The sequence below is a fragment of the Pteropus vampyrus genome, unplaced genomic scaffold (assembly GCF_000151845.1).
Source record: "Pteropus vampyrus isolate Shadow unplaced genomic scaffold, Pvam_2.0 Scaffold311, whole genome shotgun sequence".
Taxonomy (NCBI): Eukaryota; Metazoa; Chordata; class Mammalia; order Chiroptera; family Pteropodidae; genus Pteropus; species Pteropus vampyrus.
In genome coordinates this window covers 2437047-2455905 of record NW_011889092.1, presented here as the reverse complement: position 1 = coordinate 2455905, position 18859 = coordinate 2437047, and the positions used below count along the sequence as shown (strand labels likewise).

Sequence of the window (18859 nt, the reverse complement as noted above, 5' to 3'; positions counted from 1 at the left end):
GAGCTGTATACTAGAAGTCATGAGGTCTAATTAGATTAGAATCTCTGCCTGAGGCGTGGACAAGTCATCTAACCTTGCTAGTCCTCAATTTGGGCCAATTCAATTATCTTGCAAGACTCTTTGGAAGATCAAATGATGTTGGCAAAGCACTTGGAAATGTAGAAAGTATTGTGGGAATGAAGATGATAAGGCCAGGCAAGCTAGAAGACTCATATGTGGGCTAGTCACAAAAGGCTTCTTTGCAAGGCTGAGTTATGGGGACATGGCACTGCACGCTGGACATGCACACACAGAGGCTAGTCCAGAAAGTTGAGACCCTTTTAGGGGCTGGCTACTCCTAAGAAGGCCATGAACCAATTCCAGATGCTACCCTTCCTGTCTCTACAGACAAAAGGGTGGATATGGGAGTCCCCTGCCAATCCAATAACCTTCCTTCTGCTTTCTCAGAGGCTTGAAAACCCACCATAGAGGCAGAGGAGAGGGCTAAGGGAAATGCTTAAACATCCAAGTCAGGAAGCCAAAGGGAAAGAGTGAGGAGTGGGAGAGGAGAGCACAACAGGACCTGGAAAGAAGGGGGCTGTGGGTCAAAAATTAGGGAGGGCATCAGGCCCCTAAAACAGACAAAAGTGGGAGGTTGGCTCACTGCTATTGTAGGTTTAATCCTCAGTAGAAAACAACTAAGCAGCCACCCGATGGGTCAGTACCTTCCTGGAGACAGAGGAGAGCAGAAGACAATTCCAGCTCCAACTCCCATTCTACAAACACTGTTTCAGCCACACACTCTAGTGTTTACCAAAATGTGGTCTCATATTTGGTTTCATAGTATCTGACGTTGTCCTTGCTTCTATCTAAATGTGCCCTGTTTCTCTAAGCCTCAAGATGATCGTCTCCATATCCTGCCTTTTCCACATACATATGAACCACCAAGCATGATGCAAAGGAAGTTCAGAGGAACGAACACTAGGAAAAGGGGACCTCTAGGCTGAGAATGGGAGGATCCTGGGAGCCTACCTTTCTAATGCCAAAGAAGAGAGGTTAAAGGGTTGTGGCCCTCCCAGACTTACTCCTCCAGGCTCACATACCTATTCGGTTGTGTTTCCCATCTTTCTATGCCTTCCTCATCAACTAAAAGCTGAGACTCCCAAAGGAAGAAAATAACCTGGGAGATTGCCTGGGTAGATGTAGGAGAGAAAAGGCCCACTGAGGCAAGCTCACCTTCCCTCCCTGAATCTTTGAGACAATTCAGGCCAAGGGTGTCCCTCCCCAAAGGCTGGGCTGCCTTGGGCTCCCACCCCAAGCTACTAACCTTACTAGAGAGCCTGTTTGCCTTTAGAGACGATCCTCTGGTGCATGGTGCAAAAGAAAATTAAGTAGTGAACAGGCCAAGTGGATGCAGGTATCTCCCCACCTTCCCTCCCCACTGGCCTCAGCTTGGGCCTTGGAGATTCACAGCATCTCCTAGTGCCCCAAACCAACTCAGTCCTCTCCATCTGAATTGGGAGGGGCAGTCTCCCTGCTGAGGCTTTTAGATGAAAATGAGGATGAAAATGAAGGTGAGCAGCTCTACTGTGTGATAACCTAGTAAAGGCAGTCCCTTTGTAAAAGAAAAAGGAACAATCCTTGAGGATAACTATCCAGAGGTTCAAGGGACAGAGCTAGAGCAATTGGTATCCAGAGTGAGGCAGGACCAAAAGGAGCAACTGAGTAAGTAGGCTGCAACCCAGAGGCCAGGACTAAGCTGTGGTAACAACTTCAGAGATGAGAGGTTCTTCCAGAGGAGAAGGACTTTCTGAGAGTCCCCTAAGCTTGTTCCAGGCAAGGTCAAGGCTACTAACTCTGACCCTAACCTATCATCTTGAGGTTAGCAGGGGAAGTCCCTACAGGTGCCAGACCAAGCTGTGGGAGAAAGCTGTTCACCAGTTCTTACACAGTTCACTTATTGAGACCTTGTGGAAGGACAAAATATCCAACAGAGTGTCCTGGAATGAAAAGCCAAGTTGTAATCTATATTCTACCCCTAATTAGCTTTGAAACCTGGGGGAAAACTACTTAACCTTTCAGAGCTTTAATTTCCTACTCTGAAAGTGAGAATTTTGATGCCTGCCTCACCAACATAAACTTTTCTTGTCCAAAACTCCTAAACCTGTTTCCCTTCTTCTGTTCTCTAATTCCTTTAAGGGTACTACATCCATTCAGTCACCTAAGCTAGAAACCCAGGTGTCATCCTAGACTCATCCCTCTTCTCACCCCTCAGAGCCAGTTACCAAATTAGTCCTCTCCTTTCCATCCCAAGACCTTGTTGCCTCCCCTAGTGGTCTACTGCAATGACTTCCAAACTCCCGTTGTCTCTCCCTTTTTTCTTTTATATAGACCACTAACATGTTATTTCTAAAATGCAAATCTGACCAATTCCCTTCCTTGTAGAAACTCTTTTGCAGTTCACCATCTTCTAAAGGGTAATGGCCAAAGCCCCTAGCCATTCAGAGCCCTTCATCATTCTATCCTCATCTGCTACCCCTCCCCATCAACACTTATCCAGTGTTCTAACCACAAATATATCAGATTCTCTTGAACCTCCATACCTCTGCACATAATGATTCCTCAGTCTAGAATACACTTTCTCCTTTTCCTGAACATAGGATGTTAGCACAAATGTCATCTCTTTTGTGAAGTGTTCCACCCAAATGCACACTGTTAGTCACTCCCTCCTCAACACCCCATAGCACTTAGCAAATTGTTCCATAATTATTTATGTACTTTCCCAGACCAGACTGTAATTCTTAATGGATGGGATTATATCTTATCATTTATGAATCCCCATGCCCAGCAGAGCCTGGCACAGAGTAGGTATCAATGTTTGTCGAAGGAGTAAAGGAAGTGAGGACTCCACTGAATAACAAATGGGAAAGTGCACAGTCTAGGCAAAAGTGCTATGAGACCATGGGGGCGGTGTTACTCATTTTTAGAGTCAGCAAACCCCAAACAGAGATAGGAAGAAAGGTATGGGGAGTTAGGCTGACCTTAAGAAGGAGTCTCAGGCTGGGAAAGGACAGGACAAGGAAAAGATGCCCCACTGCACACACCTGCACGCTGTCCAAGCAGCAGCCAGCAGGCAGAAGCCAAGGTAAAGGCAGCAGAAAGGGAAGGAAGGGAAGAAAGAAAGAGAAGAGAGACAGCTGATACCCCAAGCTCTCTGAATGCCCAGGCATCACAGTGGTGCTGTCAGAAGGGGGTGGGTCAGGGTAGGACTCCGTCTGGAGGAAATAGGAAGTGCTGTGGTGGTAATAAACAGGGTGGACATGGACGGTGGTGGTGGAGGTGGTGGTGGTGGTGATGGTGGTGGTGGTGGTGGTGGTGGTGGTGGTGGTAGAGGAGCAGGAAGAAGAAGCAGAGGCAGATGGAGAGCTGGTCCCGTGGCCTTCAGAACTGAAAGACTGTCCAGATGAAAGGCTGCGCATTCGCCGCAGAGATACCCGGCTTGTCAAGAAGTGGCCAGCCTCGCCCTCTACCAACCTCTGAGATCCCAGGCCATGCTGTGGCTCCGTCAGGCGTTGCCGGACACTGCTCTGCAGGCTGGGGGCTGCAATGAGAATGAAGACAGTGTCAGGAAGGGCCAGCCTACTTTAGGCTGGCAGGCAAGCAGGTTTGCCCATGGAGAAATGCTTGCTGAAAACCACTCTGGGTTTTTGATGCCCAATCTGAAGAATGGGGCACCTACTCCCAAAAACCTCCCACCAGAGGTCCTAAAACAAACGAGAAATTGAAGATGAGATGCCCAGGTCAGTTTTAGTAATACCAATGGAAGGAGACCTAGGGCCAACATTACTATAAAGGGAGATGGCAAGGCAGTTAGTGGGAGGACACAGGCAGGACAGGGTAGGATTAGGGTTTGGGGCAAGGTTCGGGAGAGCGCTAAGAACCAGCCATTTTAGAAAGCCAACCTTAGAAAATAATTCACAGTTTATACAAGGATTTATACACAAACACCTTCATCACATCACCATTTATAATTGCATGAAAACAAACATAAAGATGGAACAATAGGAAAATAATAATATATCTAGTTGCTAGAAGATTATATAGCTATTAAAAATGCTGTTTATGAAAAGATTTTGAAAGCATAGCAAAATGCCTATTAAAATGTTCAGGGAAAACAAAAGGATACAAAATTTTATGTTAAAAAAAAATACCTTGAGCTATGGAATACAAAAGACTAGAGCTTGAAACCAGGCCTTTCCACGTCTAGCTGTGACCTTGAGCAACTTATTTCCCTATTTTAATGCCTAATTTATTAAATCCTGAAAGGTTGTCATGAGGCTTCAAGATAACGCAGTTCATGGCGCTCGATAAATGATAGTGGTTATCATTATCTTGACCATGTAAAAAATTATTTTAAAATTTCACAGACAGAAGACTAAAAGAAAAAGGTACTCAAATATAACTGTCTATAAATGTCTTTTTTATGCTCATATTTACTCTTTTATATTTTAAAAAGGTGCTCAAATATAAGTGTCTATAAATGTCTTTTTTATGCTCATATTTACTCTTTTATATTTTAAAAAGGTGCTCAAATATAAGTGTCTATAAATGTCTTTTTTATGCTCATATTTACTCTTTTTCCTTGACGAATTTCCTCTAATAAGCATGTAAACAACAAAGAACCAGCTCTTAGATTAATACAGAAAATCAGTCTTTTGAAAGATGATGGCCATCATGCCCAGTGAAGGGCTACGTGGGCACCAGGTAACTGAGGAATGTGCTAGTAGAGCATTGCTCTTGGGCTCACTTCAAGCCCCAGCTGAAAACAGAATTCACACTTTTGTTTTTTCTCCTCTACCCTGAGAGATGGGCCTCCCTGCCTTCTCCTTAAAAGTGGGAGAAGGGGCCAGGTTACGAGGGTGGCAGAAGCCTTGGCAGGGCCACCAGGGAGAGAATACAGTCTCATGGTGATGGAGAGCTGGGGTGGCAAGGCTTCCATGGCTGGTGGCTTTCAAGGCATGAAAGCAGGGTGGAAGAGGAAGAGAAAGCATGGAATCGGGAGGGGAAAAGGGAGAAAGAAGGGAGAAACATGAGAAAGAAAAAGAGGGGGAGGACTTTTCCTTCCCTCTTTCCATCCTAGCTCATTGGAAGAAGGGCCACCAGGACATCTATCTAGCTGGGCTGAAAGGAGAAGCCTAAGCCTTCCATTACCATGAGTGTTCTCTCTCCAGCCCTCAGCTAAGCAGGCTGATTCCTCTCCTCCCGAACCCTCCCTGCAGTTAGTAGGGACAGTGCTGAGGGAATAGAGGGAGCAGGCAGGGGAGTGAGGCAGGCAGGAGAAGGGGCCCGTGGGGTAGGAGTGTTGGTTTAGTCCCAAAAGTTGGAAAAACAAAAGCCCCAAAGGGGCTCCTCAAACCCGGATATTTCCAGAGGGACTGATCATCCGAGCCGGCGGATGTTGAGCAGAGAGAGCGGTCACTGAACCTACGCCCCATCAGCCAGGCAGCATCTAGGGTCCAACAGCCAGGCCAAAAGGAGAAGAGAATCTGATTTATGGAGGGCTTCAGCCTGCCCACCAATGGGATAAGGGAAGGACCAAGGAGCAAGGGGTGGCTAGCTCAGAGCTAATGAAGGTCCCTCCCAACCCAGGGAGCACAAGAAGCTTTAGATCAGTGTGTCAGAATCAAGCTCTGCCTGCCAGTGATCCTAACCTTGTTGAGCCTTTGAGTAAAAGTCCTAACAGATATCAGACCTGGAAGACAAAAAGGCTTGGCCAGAGGCAAAGAAAGTATCGTTGAAGAAATTTACAAATCAGTTCTGTCTGGAGTTGGAATCCAGACTGATTAAAGAATCTAGCTTTCTGAAAGTGAGCCCCTAACACAGCCCCAGTTTTTGCCATCCCTTCTGCACCCATGGGATATGGGCCCAAAATAATAGCTTTTCCATAAGGCTTTAGTCTATTTACCCAAAACAGCCTCTAATCCAGAGAAAACCTCAACTGGGCCAGTAAGGGATAAATCCCTTCATTCACTGAAGAATTCCCACAGAGTGTTGTTTCTTTCGACTTTGCTCTACTCAGCTCTTATCGCTCACAGGGGAGGAAAAGGGGAGACCCAGGACAGAGTGTGGGGAGATCCAAGAGTTCAGGTGGAAAGCCAGACAAGAGACCCCTCCTGGACAGGAACATCTTTCTGGCTTGGAGGATTTAGAGCTATATCACTTTAAGGGACTATTGCTTTCTGGGGTCTCACACACACACACACACACACACACACACACACACACACACACACACACAAAACATCATTCCGACATCATTCCGTTCACCTACTTTAGCAATTAAGAATAAGGAATATAAAATAAAAAAAATAAGTAAATAAAAGCAATAAAATGAATCAAATCAGTCAAAATAAATGCCATTTTTTACATCATGAACCACTAACGAGGTTATTTTTATAAAGGTAGATGGGTGGGGGATGGGGTGGTGAATGAAGGGATTTAAAAAACACAGAGTGAAGAAAGACACACTTAACACAATAGACCCAGAAGGGCAGACAGAGCGTATAGCAAGGAAAACCACTGAAAGGACAGCTATAAAGGAATATCCTGATGCAAATTTTGTGCTTTATTAATCGAGATCATGAGTTGAACTATCTTCCTTGGTATTTGCCCCATATGCTGTTGAAGCACAGCAGTGGCCAATGACTTCTTGACCTGCCCATCAAAGGTTCCTTCCCTCATCCCCACCCAAGAGGTCACCTACACTGCATGGACAAGGGTGACACAATCTCCTCATCCATGTCGTCCACGTCATCAGTCATGATGAAGTGAGCAGGGTTGGGGCGTGTACTGCCCATCCAGCTGGGGTCTATGTTGAGGGCAGCCACCAGTGAGTGGATGCCAGGGTTATTGACAATCTGGAAGCCACAGAGGATCTCAATCTGCTGCCAGCGGTGCAGGCGCTCCCGCAGTGCTGCCGTCACCTCACTCAGAGCTTGCCTAAAGACAGATGAAAGAGAATTGCAGGCATGGGCTGGGTGTGAGCCCCAGCAGGAATGAGGCCTCTCAGATGAACAACTTAGGGGATATATGTAAATAAGAAACACAATTAAATCATAAACTTAAGAGCAAGGAGGGAGCTGAATAAGGGCTAGGGCAGGAAACCAGAGCTGTCCCTCTACCAGTGAAGAAGTAAAATTAGGGTTGGAGGCCCTGCACTCCTTCAAACTCTGAGGATGGGATGAACTCTGCCAGAGCTTGACAGCAGGTGCTACTTACTTAGCCGTTAAGATTTTGTGATCCACGTCATCCAGGGAAGAGCTGTGGGCCACATGGAAGGTGCCAAAGAGTGTGTTTCTCTTCTTTTTTATCTTCTCAGCCTGAAAAGATGAGGCCCTCAGCTTAAAAAGAGCAGGGATTAGAGGCTAGAAAAGGAGGAATGCCTCTCTGTGGCTGGGTTGCCCTACTCTTAGCACAGCTTAGGCTGCACAAGAAAAAGGAAGAGAAGATGGGAAAGGGAAGAGGAAGGTAAGGGGAGGGAAAAGAGTAGGGAAAGAAAGAAAATAGAGAAAACAAGAAAAGCAAAGGGATCCCCTGATAGTACCCTAGCCCCAAGAGGATTCTGTCCCCGTGACAGTCTGGGGCTGGCAGAGCCTTCCTTCTACCTGCCTTCTTCACTTGCTGCGTCTTCCCCAAAAAGCAGGTGGGAGTGCCCCTGACCCTCCACCCCTGCTCCAGAAGCTTGAGGACATTATCAAGAGCTGTATATTAGGAAAAGAAACAGAACCCAGTGCTAGGATATCTCTTTGTCTAGCAGGAAGGATAGGGAGAGGCACAAAGGAGGAAGAAGGGCAGTGAAAGGGAGGGAGGGAGGCAAGGAGGAGAGAAGAGGGCGGGCAGCAGGAGGGCACGTCTCACCCCCTCCTTGGCCACCAGCAGCTGCTTCTCGGCATTTTGCTTCTTGATGTTGTAGTACTGCACCTCCACCTCATGTGTCAACTGCAGCCACTTCTGAAGGGCCTCTGGAGCATACCATGAGCTGTGTGATTCCAGCTCCTTCTCTGCTTTCCTTAAGGCCTCCCGAACCTGTGCAGCCAAGAGGATGTGAGTCCATTTATTACTAGCATGACCCTCTCCAATGCCTCTGTATGATATTTCGGAATTCAGAGTTCTTATCTGCTCTCTTATGTGAGCTTTACAACTCTTCCGAGAGGGAAAAACAGCAAGGATTAGTCTCTATATTTTATATACAAGGAAGCAAGCTCAGAGAAGGAAAGAATCTACTCAAGGGGCACACAGAAAGTACAAGAGTCCCCCCTTATCCACAGGGGATAAGTTTCAAGACCCTCAGTGGATGCCTGAAACTGTGGCTAGTACCAAATCCTATATTTACTATAATTTTTCTTATACAGGCAAACTTTGTTTTATTATGCTTCGCATTACTGCACTTCACAAATGTTGCATTTATTTACAAATAGAAGGCAAGACCTTCCACCAGGAAAAAGATTCTATCTGGCTTTATTGAGATACTCCTTTTCTTATGGTAGTCTGGAACTGAACCCGCAATATTTCCAAGGCATGCCTGTATGTACATACACTTTACGGCTTTTCTTTGGCATATCTGAATTGTTAGCATCACTACTCTTGCACTTTGGGGCCATTATTAAGTAAAATAAAGGTTACTTGAACATGAGCACTGCAATAACATGACTGTCAATCTGATTACCGAAGTGGGTACTAAGTGACTAACTGGTGGGTAATACATCCAGCATAAATACACTGGACAAAGGGATGATTCACGTCCCTGTGAGACAGAGCGGGATGGCATGAGATTTCACCACACCACTCAGAACAGCACACAATTTAAAACTTAGGAGTTATTTACTTCTGGAATTTTCCATTTCATATTTTTGGATCACTGTCGATAGCAGATAGCTGAAACTATGGAAAGCAAAACCTCAGGTAAAGGGGACTACTGTAGTTTCAACCAGAACTCAAATTGAGATTTTTTTTTTTTTTTTTGCTGCCAGACAAGAATACTCTTTTCTCACATATTAGCTGCCTCTCCTTGTCATGCAGCCAATCTCAGCAATCTTTCCTGTTCTCTTGAGGCACGGGTCAGCTCAGTGATTCATCTTCTTTCTGAGAGTTTAGGTCTGTACTTGGACCTCAAGATATCACAATATGGCAGAAAAAGCACTTGATTCGGAATCTGGAAATCTGGATCTGGCCCTTGGTCTGTCACTCAACCAGCTGTGTGACTCTGTACTTCCTGTAGAATATATCAATTCAGTGTGAGGAAAGACTTTCTTGATCTCAGGAGAAAGTGAACTCTCCATCATGAGAGGTGTGTGAAGAGCATACATCAGAAAGACCGTAAAAATGATTGCTACTCCAAAGGGGATTGGCCTGAATGCTCTCCAAAGTCCTCCCTAGCCTAGAGACTTTGCTTATGATTCTCCCATTGAGGAGGGCACTCTCCACAAGGTGAGAAGACAAGAAGCATGTTTACACTTAATACAGGTATTTGCTAGCAGAAGCCAAGACATGAAAGAACCAATGTGCAAGCAGAAATCTCCTCACTAACTTCTCAGCAAGGCTCATACAATGAAGCAGACAGTCACAAAGCATGCAAATGAGAAAAGTCTGATAGTACATACATATACTACATACCCTGGATTCCTCGCTCTCTCGCTCAGGTTACCTGTATAAGTGATCCCCAACACCCATCTGGAGACTGACCCTTAGCTGGTCAGAATCTCAGAGAAAAGAGATTGAGAGCCATTTCACTATGCCCAAATTCAGCCAATGTAGCAAGTATCCCGAAGCAGGCCTAAAGTCCTCCCCATAGCCTAGGACAGACTGGAAGGGCCTTAGAGAAGGACAGAACACCTTTATTCTTTAGAGAACGAATGAGAGGGCCGATCTTCATTTATTTATTTTTTTTCCTTGAAAAAGAAACTATAAAATGGCCCATCCTTGGCTTTTTAAATTTAAAATGAAGAACAGATACCTTAGAGTCTAATACGTCAGGTCTAAAAATGTATAATCAAGTTCTACATTAATAACAGTTGAAAGAATGGGATATGCTAAGAAGGGGAGAATGGAAACATAAGAGAAAAAAGAGCAACTAGAGGGAAGTGTGAGAGCTGGGGAAAAACACAAAAGGGCTGGACTATCAGGCTCAAAAACTGTTTAATGGGATAAACAATTACAAAATAGGAAACAGGGAATGAGGAGATGGGAGGCAAAGAGAAAGAGACAGACATATCTTACACACTCAAGTAACAAATGCCTGAAGGAGACGAAGACTACAGATAAGGGCTGGAGCAAGTCAGAGTTCACTGGTCCTACTGTTTTATTCTATGGCTACAGTTCTCAACCTTGTCATACCCTGGAATCACCCAGGGAACTTTAAAAATGCTCATATCTGGACCCTAACCCAGATTCTGATTTCACTCATCTGGGGTGCTGGCTTGGGCATCAAAAAAAATTTAATACTCTCCAAGTGATTCTAATATGCAGCAAAGTTAATAACCACTGATCTATGTGCTTTAAAGTATTATCATCTGACTTCCACTTCCCCATAGGATGCAGTAGGTCACGGCAAAAGAATAATTCTGCTCCAACACAACATCTGGAAAAAGCTGTGTAAGTTATGAAATTTTTGAAAGACAAATTATTATAATTAAGAAAACTTTCAAAGATATAAGAAAGCTACAGAAGCAATAAGGACTAGGTCTGTAGTTCTCAAAGTGTGATCCAGGGATCTTCGAGTGTTCCCAAAATCCTTTTAGACCATCTATAAGGTCAACGATACTATAATGATAGTATCAGTTTTATAATTATCTAAGAAATTATTTATCTTTTTCATTCTTTCTCTCACAACTGAACTGCAGAGTTCTCCAGAGGCTATATGAGTGCTATCATAACACATTAAATACAGACACTAATATAAGAACCCACAGTCTGTTAAGCCAGATATTAGAAATATTTACAAAATTGTAAAAGAAAAAAAAAATCACTCTTCTCATTAAATTATTTCTATTTTGGAAAATGTAGTGATTTTTCATAAAAATACATTATTTCTGTTAACATGTAAGGGATTTAACATACTTATTTTAAATTAATAAATATTTTTAAATGTTTCCCAGTTTTAATTTCTAATAGGGTAAATAGCAACATATTGCGCCTCCCCTCCCCTCCCCTGCCCAAAGAATATTCTTTGAGGTCCTCAATAATATTTAAGACCAAAATGTCTGAGAGCCACTGGACTAGATAAACTAAAAATTCGGAGAGGGAAAGCCTTTCTAGGAGAAGCTGACAACTGCCATCCATTTTCTTCCCTGAAGGCATCTGATGATTCCAGAAGAGGGCTGAGAACTGGGCCTGGCCCAAGCAGAAGAACTCCACTGGGGCACAGTGAAACCAGCCTAGCTTTTGTTGGTAGCACAGTACTGATATAACAAATTGGAAACTGAAGGACTCCCAACATATATCCAGATTTCTTTTGGGGAGCATTTACTGAATCCTGGGGCTATGCAGGAGAATAGGCAGTTAGGCCATAGAGTGGAATAAAATCTCCCAAACTTTCAAAATGTTTAGGAGACAAAACATTTCAAGAAGGAGGGGACCTGCCTCAAACACACAGTCATCTCCTCCAGACATCTGCAAAATTTTGAAGCTATGAGGAGCAGGACACTAAAGAGCTAAATTGAAAACCTCCAAGTAGTAGAAGTGAATCTCTCATGGTCTTTCAGGGCTGAGGAGAAAGAAATCCACTGCTTGCAATAAAAAGCCAGGAAGGAATATGTTTGAGAAACTGGGACAAATGAGCACTAGACCAAGTCTTGGTTACTTACTTACTCCAACATAGCTCAATCTGATTGGTTTGAGGTGATTAGGTCTCCAGTCTACATACCTAACAGAACAAAGGGAGAACCCTATATCTGATGGAAGATAAAATCATTTAGATCCTCTATTGTTTTTTGTGTACACTGCTGGCATTTAATAAAAATAAATTACTAGACATGAGAAGAGAAAGGAAAATACAACCGATAATCAAGAGGAAAAATAAGCAGCCCCATAAATGATCCAGATGTTAGAGTCACCAGATGAGGACTTTAAAATAAGCATGATTGGAAAGTTAAAGAAAATATAGAAAAAGATGGACAATGATAGACGAAAACATGGAAATTTTAGACCGGGAACCATAATCTATAAAAGAGTAAAATGGACATTCTAGAACTAAACAATACATTATTTGAGAGTAGGATTCCACTGAATGGGTTAAACAGTGCAATGTTCACAGCAGAATACAGGATTAGGGAACTCAAAGACAGATCAATAGAAAATAAACAAACCAAACCTCAGAGAGAAAAAAAGAACAGAACTCAGCCTACGAGACACACAGAATACAGTTAAAAGGTCTAACATAAATATTAGATTCCCAAAAGGAGAGAAGAGAATGGAGCAGAAGCAATATGTGGACACTAAAGAAAACATGCATTCTGTAATTGTTAGGTAAAATGTTCTATATGTTGTCAATGAAGTCAAATTGATTAATCATGTTTTAATTTCTTATATATCCTTACTGATGTTTTTGGCTACTTATTATTGAGAGAGGTGTGTTAACAACTCTAAACTTTGATTATAAATTTGTCTATTACCCTTTCAGTTTTTTTCAAGTTTTGCTTTGTATATTTTTTAATTATTAGGTATATCCAAATTTAGGGTTGCTATATATTGCTGTTGAACTCATACATTTATCATTATGAAATGTCCATTTTTGTCTCTACGAATACTTCTTGCTCTTAAGCTTACTTTGCCTGATATTAATATAGCTACCCCTGCTTTATTTTGATTAGTGTTTGTATCATATACCTTTTCTCATCCTTTTACTTTTAAGTTTTTTGTGTCCTTAAATGTAAAGTGTGCTCCTATAAACAGCATATAGTTGGGTTTGTTTTGTAACCAGTCTGACACTCTTTGCCTTTCAATTATATTGTTTAGTCTGTTTATATAAACTAAGTCTCACAAATATGAAAGGATTGAAACCATATAGCAAGTTTTCTGACTACAGTGTAATTAAACTACATATTGATGAGAAAGATAACCAGAAAAGTTCAAAGGGTTTGAAAATTAAACAGTGCACTTCTAAATAACCATGAGCCAAAAAAGAAATTGCAATAGAAATCAGAAAATCTTTTGAGCTGAATGATAATGAAAATATGAAATATCAAACTTGGTAAATACAGCTAAAGTGGTGGTAAGATGGGAATTTATAGCTCGAAATGCATATATTAGTAAAGATTAAAAGTTTAAAATCAATTACCTAATGTTCCACCTCAAGAAACTAGAAAAATAAGAGCAAGTTAAAAAAATTTTTTTTGAAGTACAAGACTTATACAGTAAAAACTACAAAATGTTACTGAGAGAACTTTTAAAAGTCCTAAATAGGTGATAGGATAAACAATACTCATGGATTGAAAGAAAGTCATTTAGTTAAAATGTCGATTTTTCCCCTACATGAATCTACACATTCAACACCAACACAATAAAAATTTCAGCAGGGCTATTTGGGTGGGGGTGGAGGGGACAATGGAATGACAAGCTGATATGGAAATGCAAAGAACCTAGAACTACCAAGGCCATCTTGAAGAAGAATAAAGCTGGAGAGCTTACCACTACCAGCTATCAAGACTTATTATAAGTCAATGTAGTGTAAGGATAGACAAGTAGACCAAAGAACAGAACAGAGATTCCTGAATATCATGGAACTGAATATCTACCTGCAGAAAAAAAGTGAACCTTGACCTCCTACCTCATATCATACACAAAAATTACTTTAAAATAAACCATATCCCTAAATATGAAAGGTAAACAATAAAGCTTCTAGAAGAAAATTTAGGAAAATATCTTGGGGGTAGAGAAAGATTTCTTAAATAAGACACCAAAGGCACCATTAAAAAAAAAGATTGATTAAACTGGACCTTATTAACATCAAGAACTTCTAACGTTAAGAGAGCAGAAAGGCAAGCCCTGGGCTACGAGAAATATTTGCAATATATATGTGTATATACATTGACAAAATGACTTACATCCAGAATATATAAAGAAATCTTACAAATCAATTAATAAAAAGATACACAACCCAACTTTAAAATGAGAATAGATTACCAAATAAATGGTCAGTAAATTTAAGAAAAGGTATTCAATATTATTAGCCATTAGGGAAATGACTACATACATACCAGAATTTGTAAAATTAAATGCCCCAAAATACCAAGGTTGTAGCTCAACTAGAACTCTCACATATTTTTGGTGGCGGTATAGATTAGTATGACTATTTTTGAAACTGTTTGGTAATTTCTAATAAAACTAAATATTTAATGCCTTATTATATATTTAACAGAAATAAGTCCCTATGCCCACCAAGAAACATATGCAAGGTTCTTAGCCGTGTTATTCACAAAAGGCAGAAACAAAACAAACAAACAAAAAACTGCAAACAACCCAAATGTCTATCAACAGGGAAATAAATAATTTATAGTATACAATAGATTACTACTCAGCAATGGAAATAAAATTAGCTATCACTTTATACAACAACATAAATGACTCTTACAGACATAATGTTAAGTGAAAGAAACCAAACACAAAGAATATATACTGTATAATGCCATTTATATGAAGTTTAAAATCAGGTGAAACAAGTCTGCTTTAGAAATTATGACCATTGTTATCTTTTAGATAGAATACTGACAGTTGGCAGGGGAAGGCAAAAGTGAGCTTTCTGGGGCGCTTAAAAGATTCTGTATTTTGATCTGGGTGGCAGTTACATAGGTATATACACATGTAAAACTTGCCAACTTATAATTTCTACCTTTGACTCTATGTAAATATCTCAATAAAAAAAGGAACAAAATAACTTATCACCCTTTATCCACTGTTCTTTGAAAATCACGGTGACCATTTTTTTTGCAACTTTTCCACTATTCTTATTGGCAAGAATCTAGTGACTCTTGAAGATATTCTTTGAGCCATATTTCAAAGTCCTCATACCTAGAACTTGCCAGCCAGACTTTTGGCCCTTGACCTTTACCCTTGAGGTGTCCAGGAATTCGTAGACTCTCCTACCTGCTCCAGCTCCTCTTCAGCATATTTTTGGCGGCTTCGCTCATTCTCAGTACCCTCCCGCAGCTCCTTTAGCCTCTGGGCTTCCTGCTTGGCAAGGTTGATCTCATCACGCAGCTTCTTCTCCAGATGTACCTTCTCCACCTCGACGGTGCGATGCTCTTCCTGGGCCTTGTGCAGCCTGGGGGGCGATGCAGGGAGCTGGAGGAGGCCAGGCCCAGGGTTGCCAGCCAACACGCCATGAGTCATGGCATCGAAGAGGGAAATGAGGGCTCCAGTACTCAGCACATACTCTCCCTAGTCTGCTGACTCAGCGCCAACAGAAACCACAGTCATTACCATAATTCTTGTGTTGGCCGTCATTTTGCTGCCAGTAATAAAGGCTGTGAAGCTAGGTTCTCGGGTATCTGAATGCTGCCTCTAAGATATCTGACATATTAAAATTATAACTACTAGTTTACAAGATATTTCATGTTTGTCCTTCCTGCAGATAATGATATATTGTATCATTATCAGCCTGGGACAGGTGTGGATATGAAGGCTTAGAGAAGGGAAGTGACTACAGGTAGAACTGAGACTAGAATCCTATCTGTACGACTTCAAATCCCATAGTTATTCCCCTTTTACCAGGGTATTTGGAAGGTTCAATATAAATGTAGGCTACCCTGCAAGACAGACTGAAGATCCAGAGAAATCCTGATGGTTGAGATATGACTGGGGTGGTAGTAGTGGGGAGATTTAAGGAAGATGAGAAAGGAACTATTGAGCTGTACCTCTTGGATTCTCGAGTATCTGTTCCTAGAAGCACAGAAAAATGAAATTCATGCCAAAGGGCCCTGCTTCCCCAGGCCTGAGTTCCCTTCCTAAGTAAGTATCTTCCATGGTGGGTAAGATCTCAGGGGCATCAGTTATAATGAAACTTTATCTTTGTACCCACCCACACATTCCTTCTGTTCACTGACAGAACCTTCCATCCAACTAAGCCTCCTTCCTTCCTCCCTTCTTTCCTCCACATATCTACCTTCATTCATTCATTCATTCATTCATTCAATCACCAAGTACTTTCAGGTGTCTACTAAATGCCATGTCCTGTGCTAAGCCCTAGATATATGGAGATGAATGAGAAAACTGTCCCTGCCACTGCGGAGCTCATGATCTGGTCCAATTAAGATAAGTAAACATAACTGTACACAGTGAGATAAGTTCTACAATAGAAAGACATACAAGGTTTTGGATGATCCTGAAGGGTGGAGTGATGGGACAAGTAGGAAGGGAAGAGTTAGAAATATCTAGACTGCACTCTCCTGCTAGCAAATTGCAGTCTTCTACCCACTTTATCCTTAGTAGAAAGGGAACTGAACTTCCTCAAGGTACACACCAGGTGGCACTACATACATAGCTAAAAACAAATCAGAGGAGCCATTTCCTCCTGCCCCTATCTCCTTCCCTGGGTGAATACCCTCCTTTACTGTATTCCTCTATGACCCAACTGCCTGAAATTACACCATCAGGGACTCAATTCTTTACTAAAATATTATCCTTTCTGAAAGCAGCCTCTTGAGAAAAGCCTATAGTATATGTTTTCTCCAAATAATAGGGAGATCCTTTAAAGTAGAATCAAAACTGACCCACTTTTATACTCCTAACAGGATCTAGTAGAGATGAAGATCAATAAGGACTATTGGGAGCAGAAATAAGCAAATAAATACACCATCAAGATTTGCCCTATTCTATCTCCTCCAAAGATGACTGGGCATCCTAAAGGCAGCGATTAGCATTACAAGTAAGAAAAACAAGAGACTGACTGCAAGTCCTGGCTCCAAATAGTTGTGTGACTGTGGACTAGACCAGTCCCTGTATAGTCCTGTTTCTTGATTTTTAAATGCAAATCAAAATTCCTGCCTGCCTCAAAGAATTATGTTGAAACCCAATGAAATCCTATCTGGAATGTGCATGTAGCATTACATTTATTCATCCAAAATATCGGGAATTCTGCAAAAAAAGGCTCTATCGTGGCTGGCACCACAGGCCTTTTAAAGTAAGGTAGGACAAGATGGCATGTGGCTCTGGACACTGTCAGAGAAGAATGTGTGTGTGTACACACGTGTAAACTTGTCTCTGAAGTGTGCGTGCATTTTTTCTCTAAGTGCCAGAGTGGTCATTTAGCTTTCGAGGCCTTGGGGAGCAGGGAGGGCTGGGAGCTTAGTTTTATCCCCAGAGTTGGAATGTCTCCTGCCTAGATTCTTTGCTTTTGGAATGAAAACAGTACATGTTTTTCAGACAAATGAAGAATGGGGACTGCCCAGACAGCAGCATTTAGCCCCCAGCTGGCAAAGGGCCCAGGAATAAGAGGCCCAGCAAAGTAGCCAGGAATCAGCTCAGAGATAAAACTCTTCCTCTTGCCCCCTAGAAGCCAGGCCCATGGGAATGAATCTGATAGGGCTGCCTTTACTGAGAAAGCACCCTGTGGGCGTCAACATTCCTAGCTCGCTACTTACTGATATGTGACCCGAAGCAAAGCACTCACCCTCTCTGAACCTTCATGTCAACACTAAAATAGGGATAATAATAGTACTTACCTAATAATCATTGTGATGATTAAAAACAATAATGCATTTAAGTACTTAACAATACCTAGCTCACAAGAAATCCTTTCCCCATCCCTCCAAAAAAAAATAGTATCTATCATTTAAAAATAACAGAAAAAAGCCAGACTTCATTTGCTTTTATGTGGAGTCCTACAAAGACTTCCCTACTGGAGTTCCTGGGCTGCCAGAACAATTTTCTAAAAGAAAAGACCTCTCTCCTCTTCTCAAAAACAAACAAGGCAAAAAACCAAATACCTGCATTGATTCTCTATTGCCTTTTGCATCCTACTAAACTCCTCCACATGAGTCTTAAGGTGTCAGGGGTCTGGCCTCACTCTATACATTCAATCTTAACTATGGGGACCTCCCTACCCTCTCTCTTTCAAAGCCACCTCCTCATGGTCCACATCTACTCATCTCCTGCCTCTGTACCCTTCCACTCCTTAGAATTCTCGTCCCATAAGCTGGAACTAAATCATTGCACTAAGTTTGTGCTCACTGCTCCTTCTCACATGTGAGCTTTGTTGCCCCAGATGCAGTGAATTCCTTACAATTTCCAGCCAGACCTGGTTCCCAGATGTCAGGAAGTACTTAGATTAACTGACCGGCACCTTCTTTTCACAGCTAGGTCTTCTACAATAGTTTTTAAGCCATGTTTTATTTAAACAGAATCCCAGACTATCAGAGCTAGAAGGCCTTTAGTGTTCTCCCCGTTCCATACCTTCATATTACTGATGAGGAAATAAGTCCTAGAAGGGAAAAGGACTTACCCAAAGTCATACAAGTGAGTATTTATGAGATTTAGAAGGTATTAGGAAGACAGATTTGTGAGGTTTCTCTGGGGAATGGTGAAGAGCAGTTCGTTGTGTCTTTTTCTACAGGAAGGAAAGCTGTTCAGAGGTAAGACAAAGGACAGAATGACCCCTAAGAAGTCATCCAACGAGGGAAGCTCAAGACTTCTTATAGATACACATTTTTCCCTCTGGAGCTGAGAGGGAAAAATAATAGAAATAAGCTTCTGTACTGGTGAAGAATACTTGCCATAGAACTGGAATGGACTCTGTATGCATTTTTGGAAGGATGACACAGCCTGGGCAGCCACGTCAGCATGGTCTCAGGAACCAGATGGCTGACACCAAGTGGAAACAAGAGGCTCC

General features: G+C 42.0%; 1 protein-coding gene across 4 annotated transcripts in view; it reads right to left on the bottom strand.

Annotated features, from left to right (window-relative positions):
• STIM1 (stromal interaction molecule 1) overlaps positions 1–18859 on the bottom strand; it is a 181420-nt gene that overhangs the window by 2922 nt on the left and 159639 nt on the right. For 2 of the 4 annotated variants that reach the window (XR_896932.2, XM_011377442.2), the window contains exons 7-12: positions 15118–15295; positions 7897–8064; positions 7258–7358; positions 6743–6978; positions 5396–5488; positions 3514–3580 (exon numbers count right to left, since the gene is read on the bottom strand). Coding sequence is in view for 2 of the 4 variants with exons in the window: in XM_011377442.2 (XP_011375744.1) it covers positions 3514–3580; positions 5396–5488; positions 6743–6978; positions 7258–7358; positions 7897–8064; positions 15118–15295 (843 nt within the window). In the remaining 2 variants the exon portion in view is untranslated. The remainder of the gene's footprint in view (positions 1–3513; positions 3581–5395; positions 5489–6742; positions 6979–7257; positions 7359–7896; positions 8065–15117; positions 15296–18859) is intronic. The other 2 variants (XR_002776663.1, XM_011377443.2) reach the window with 1 other exon arrangement.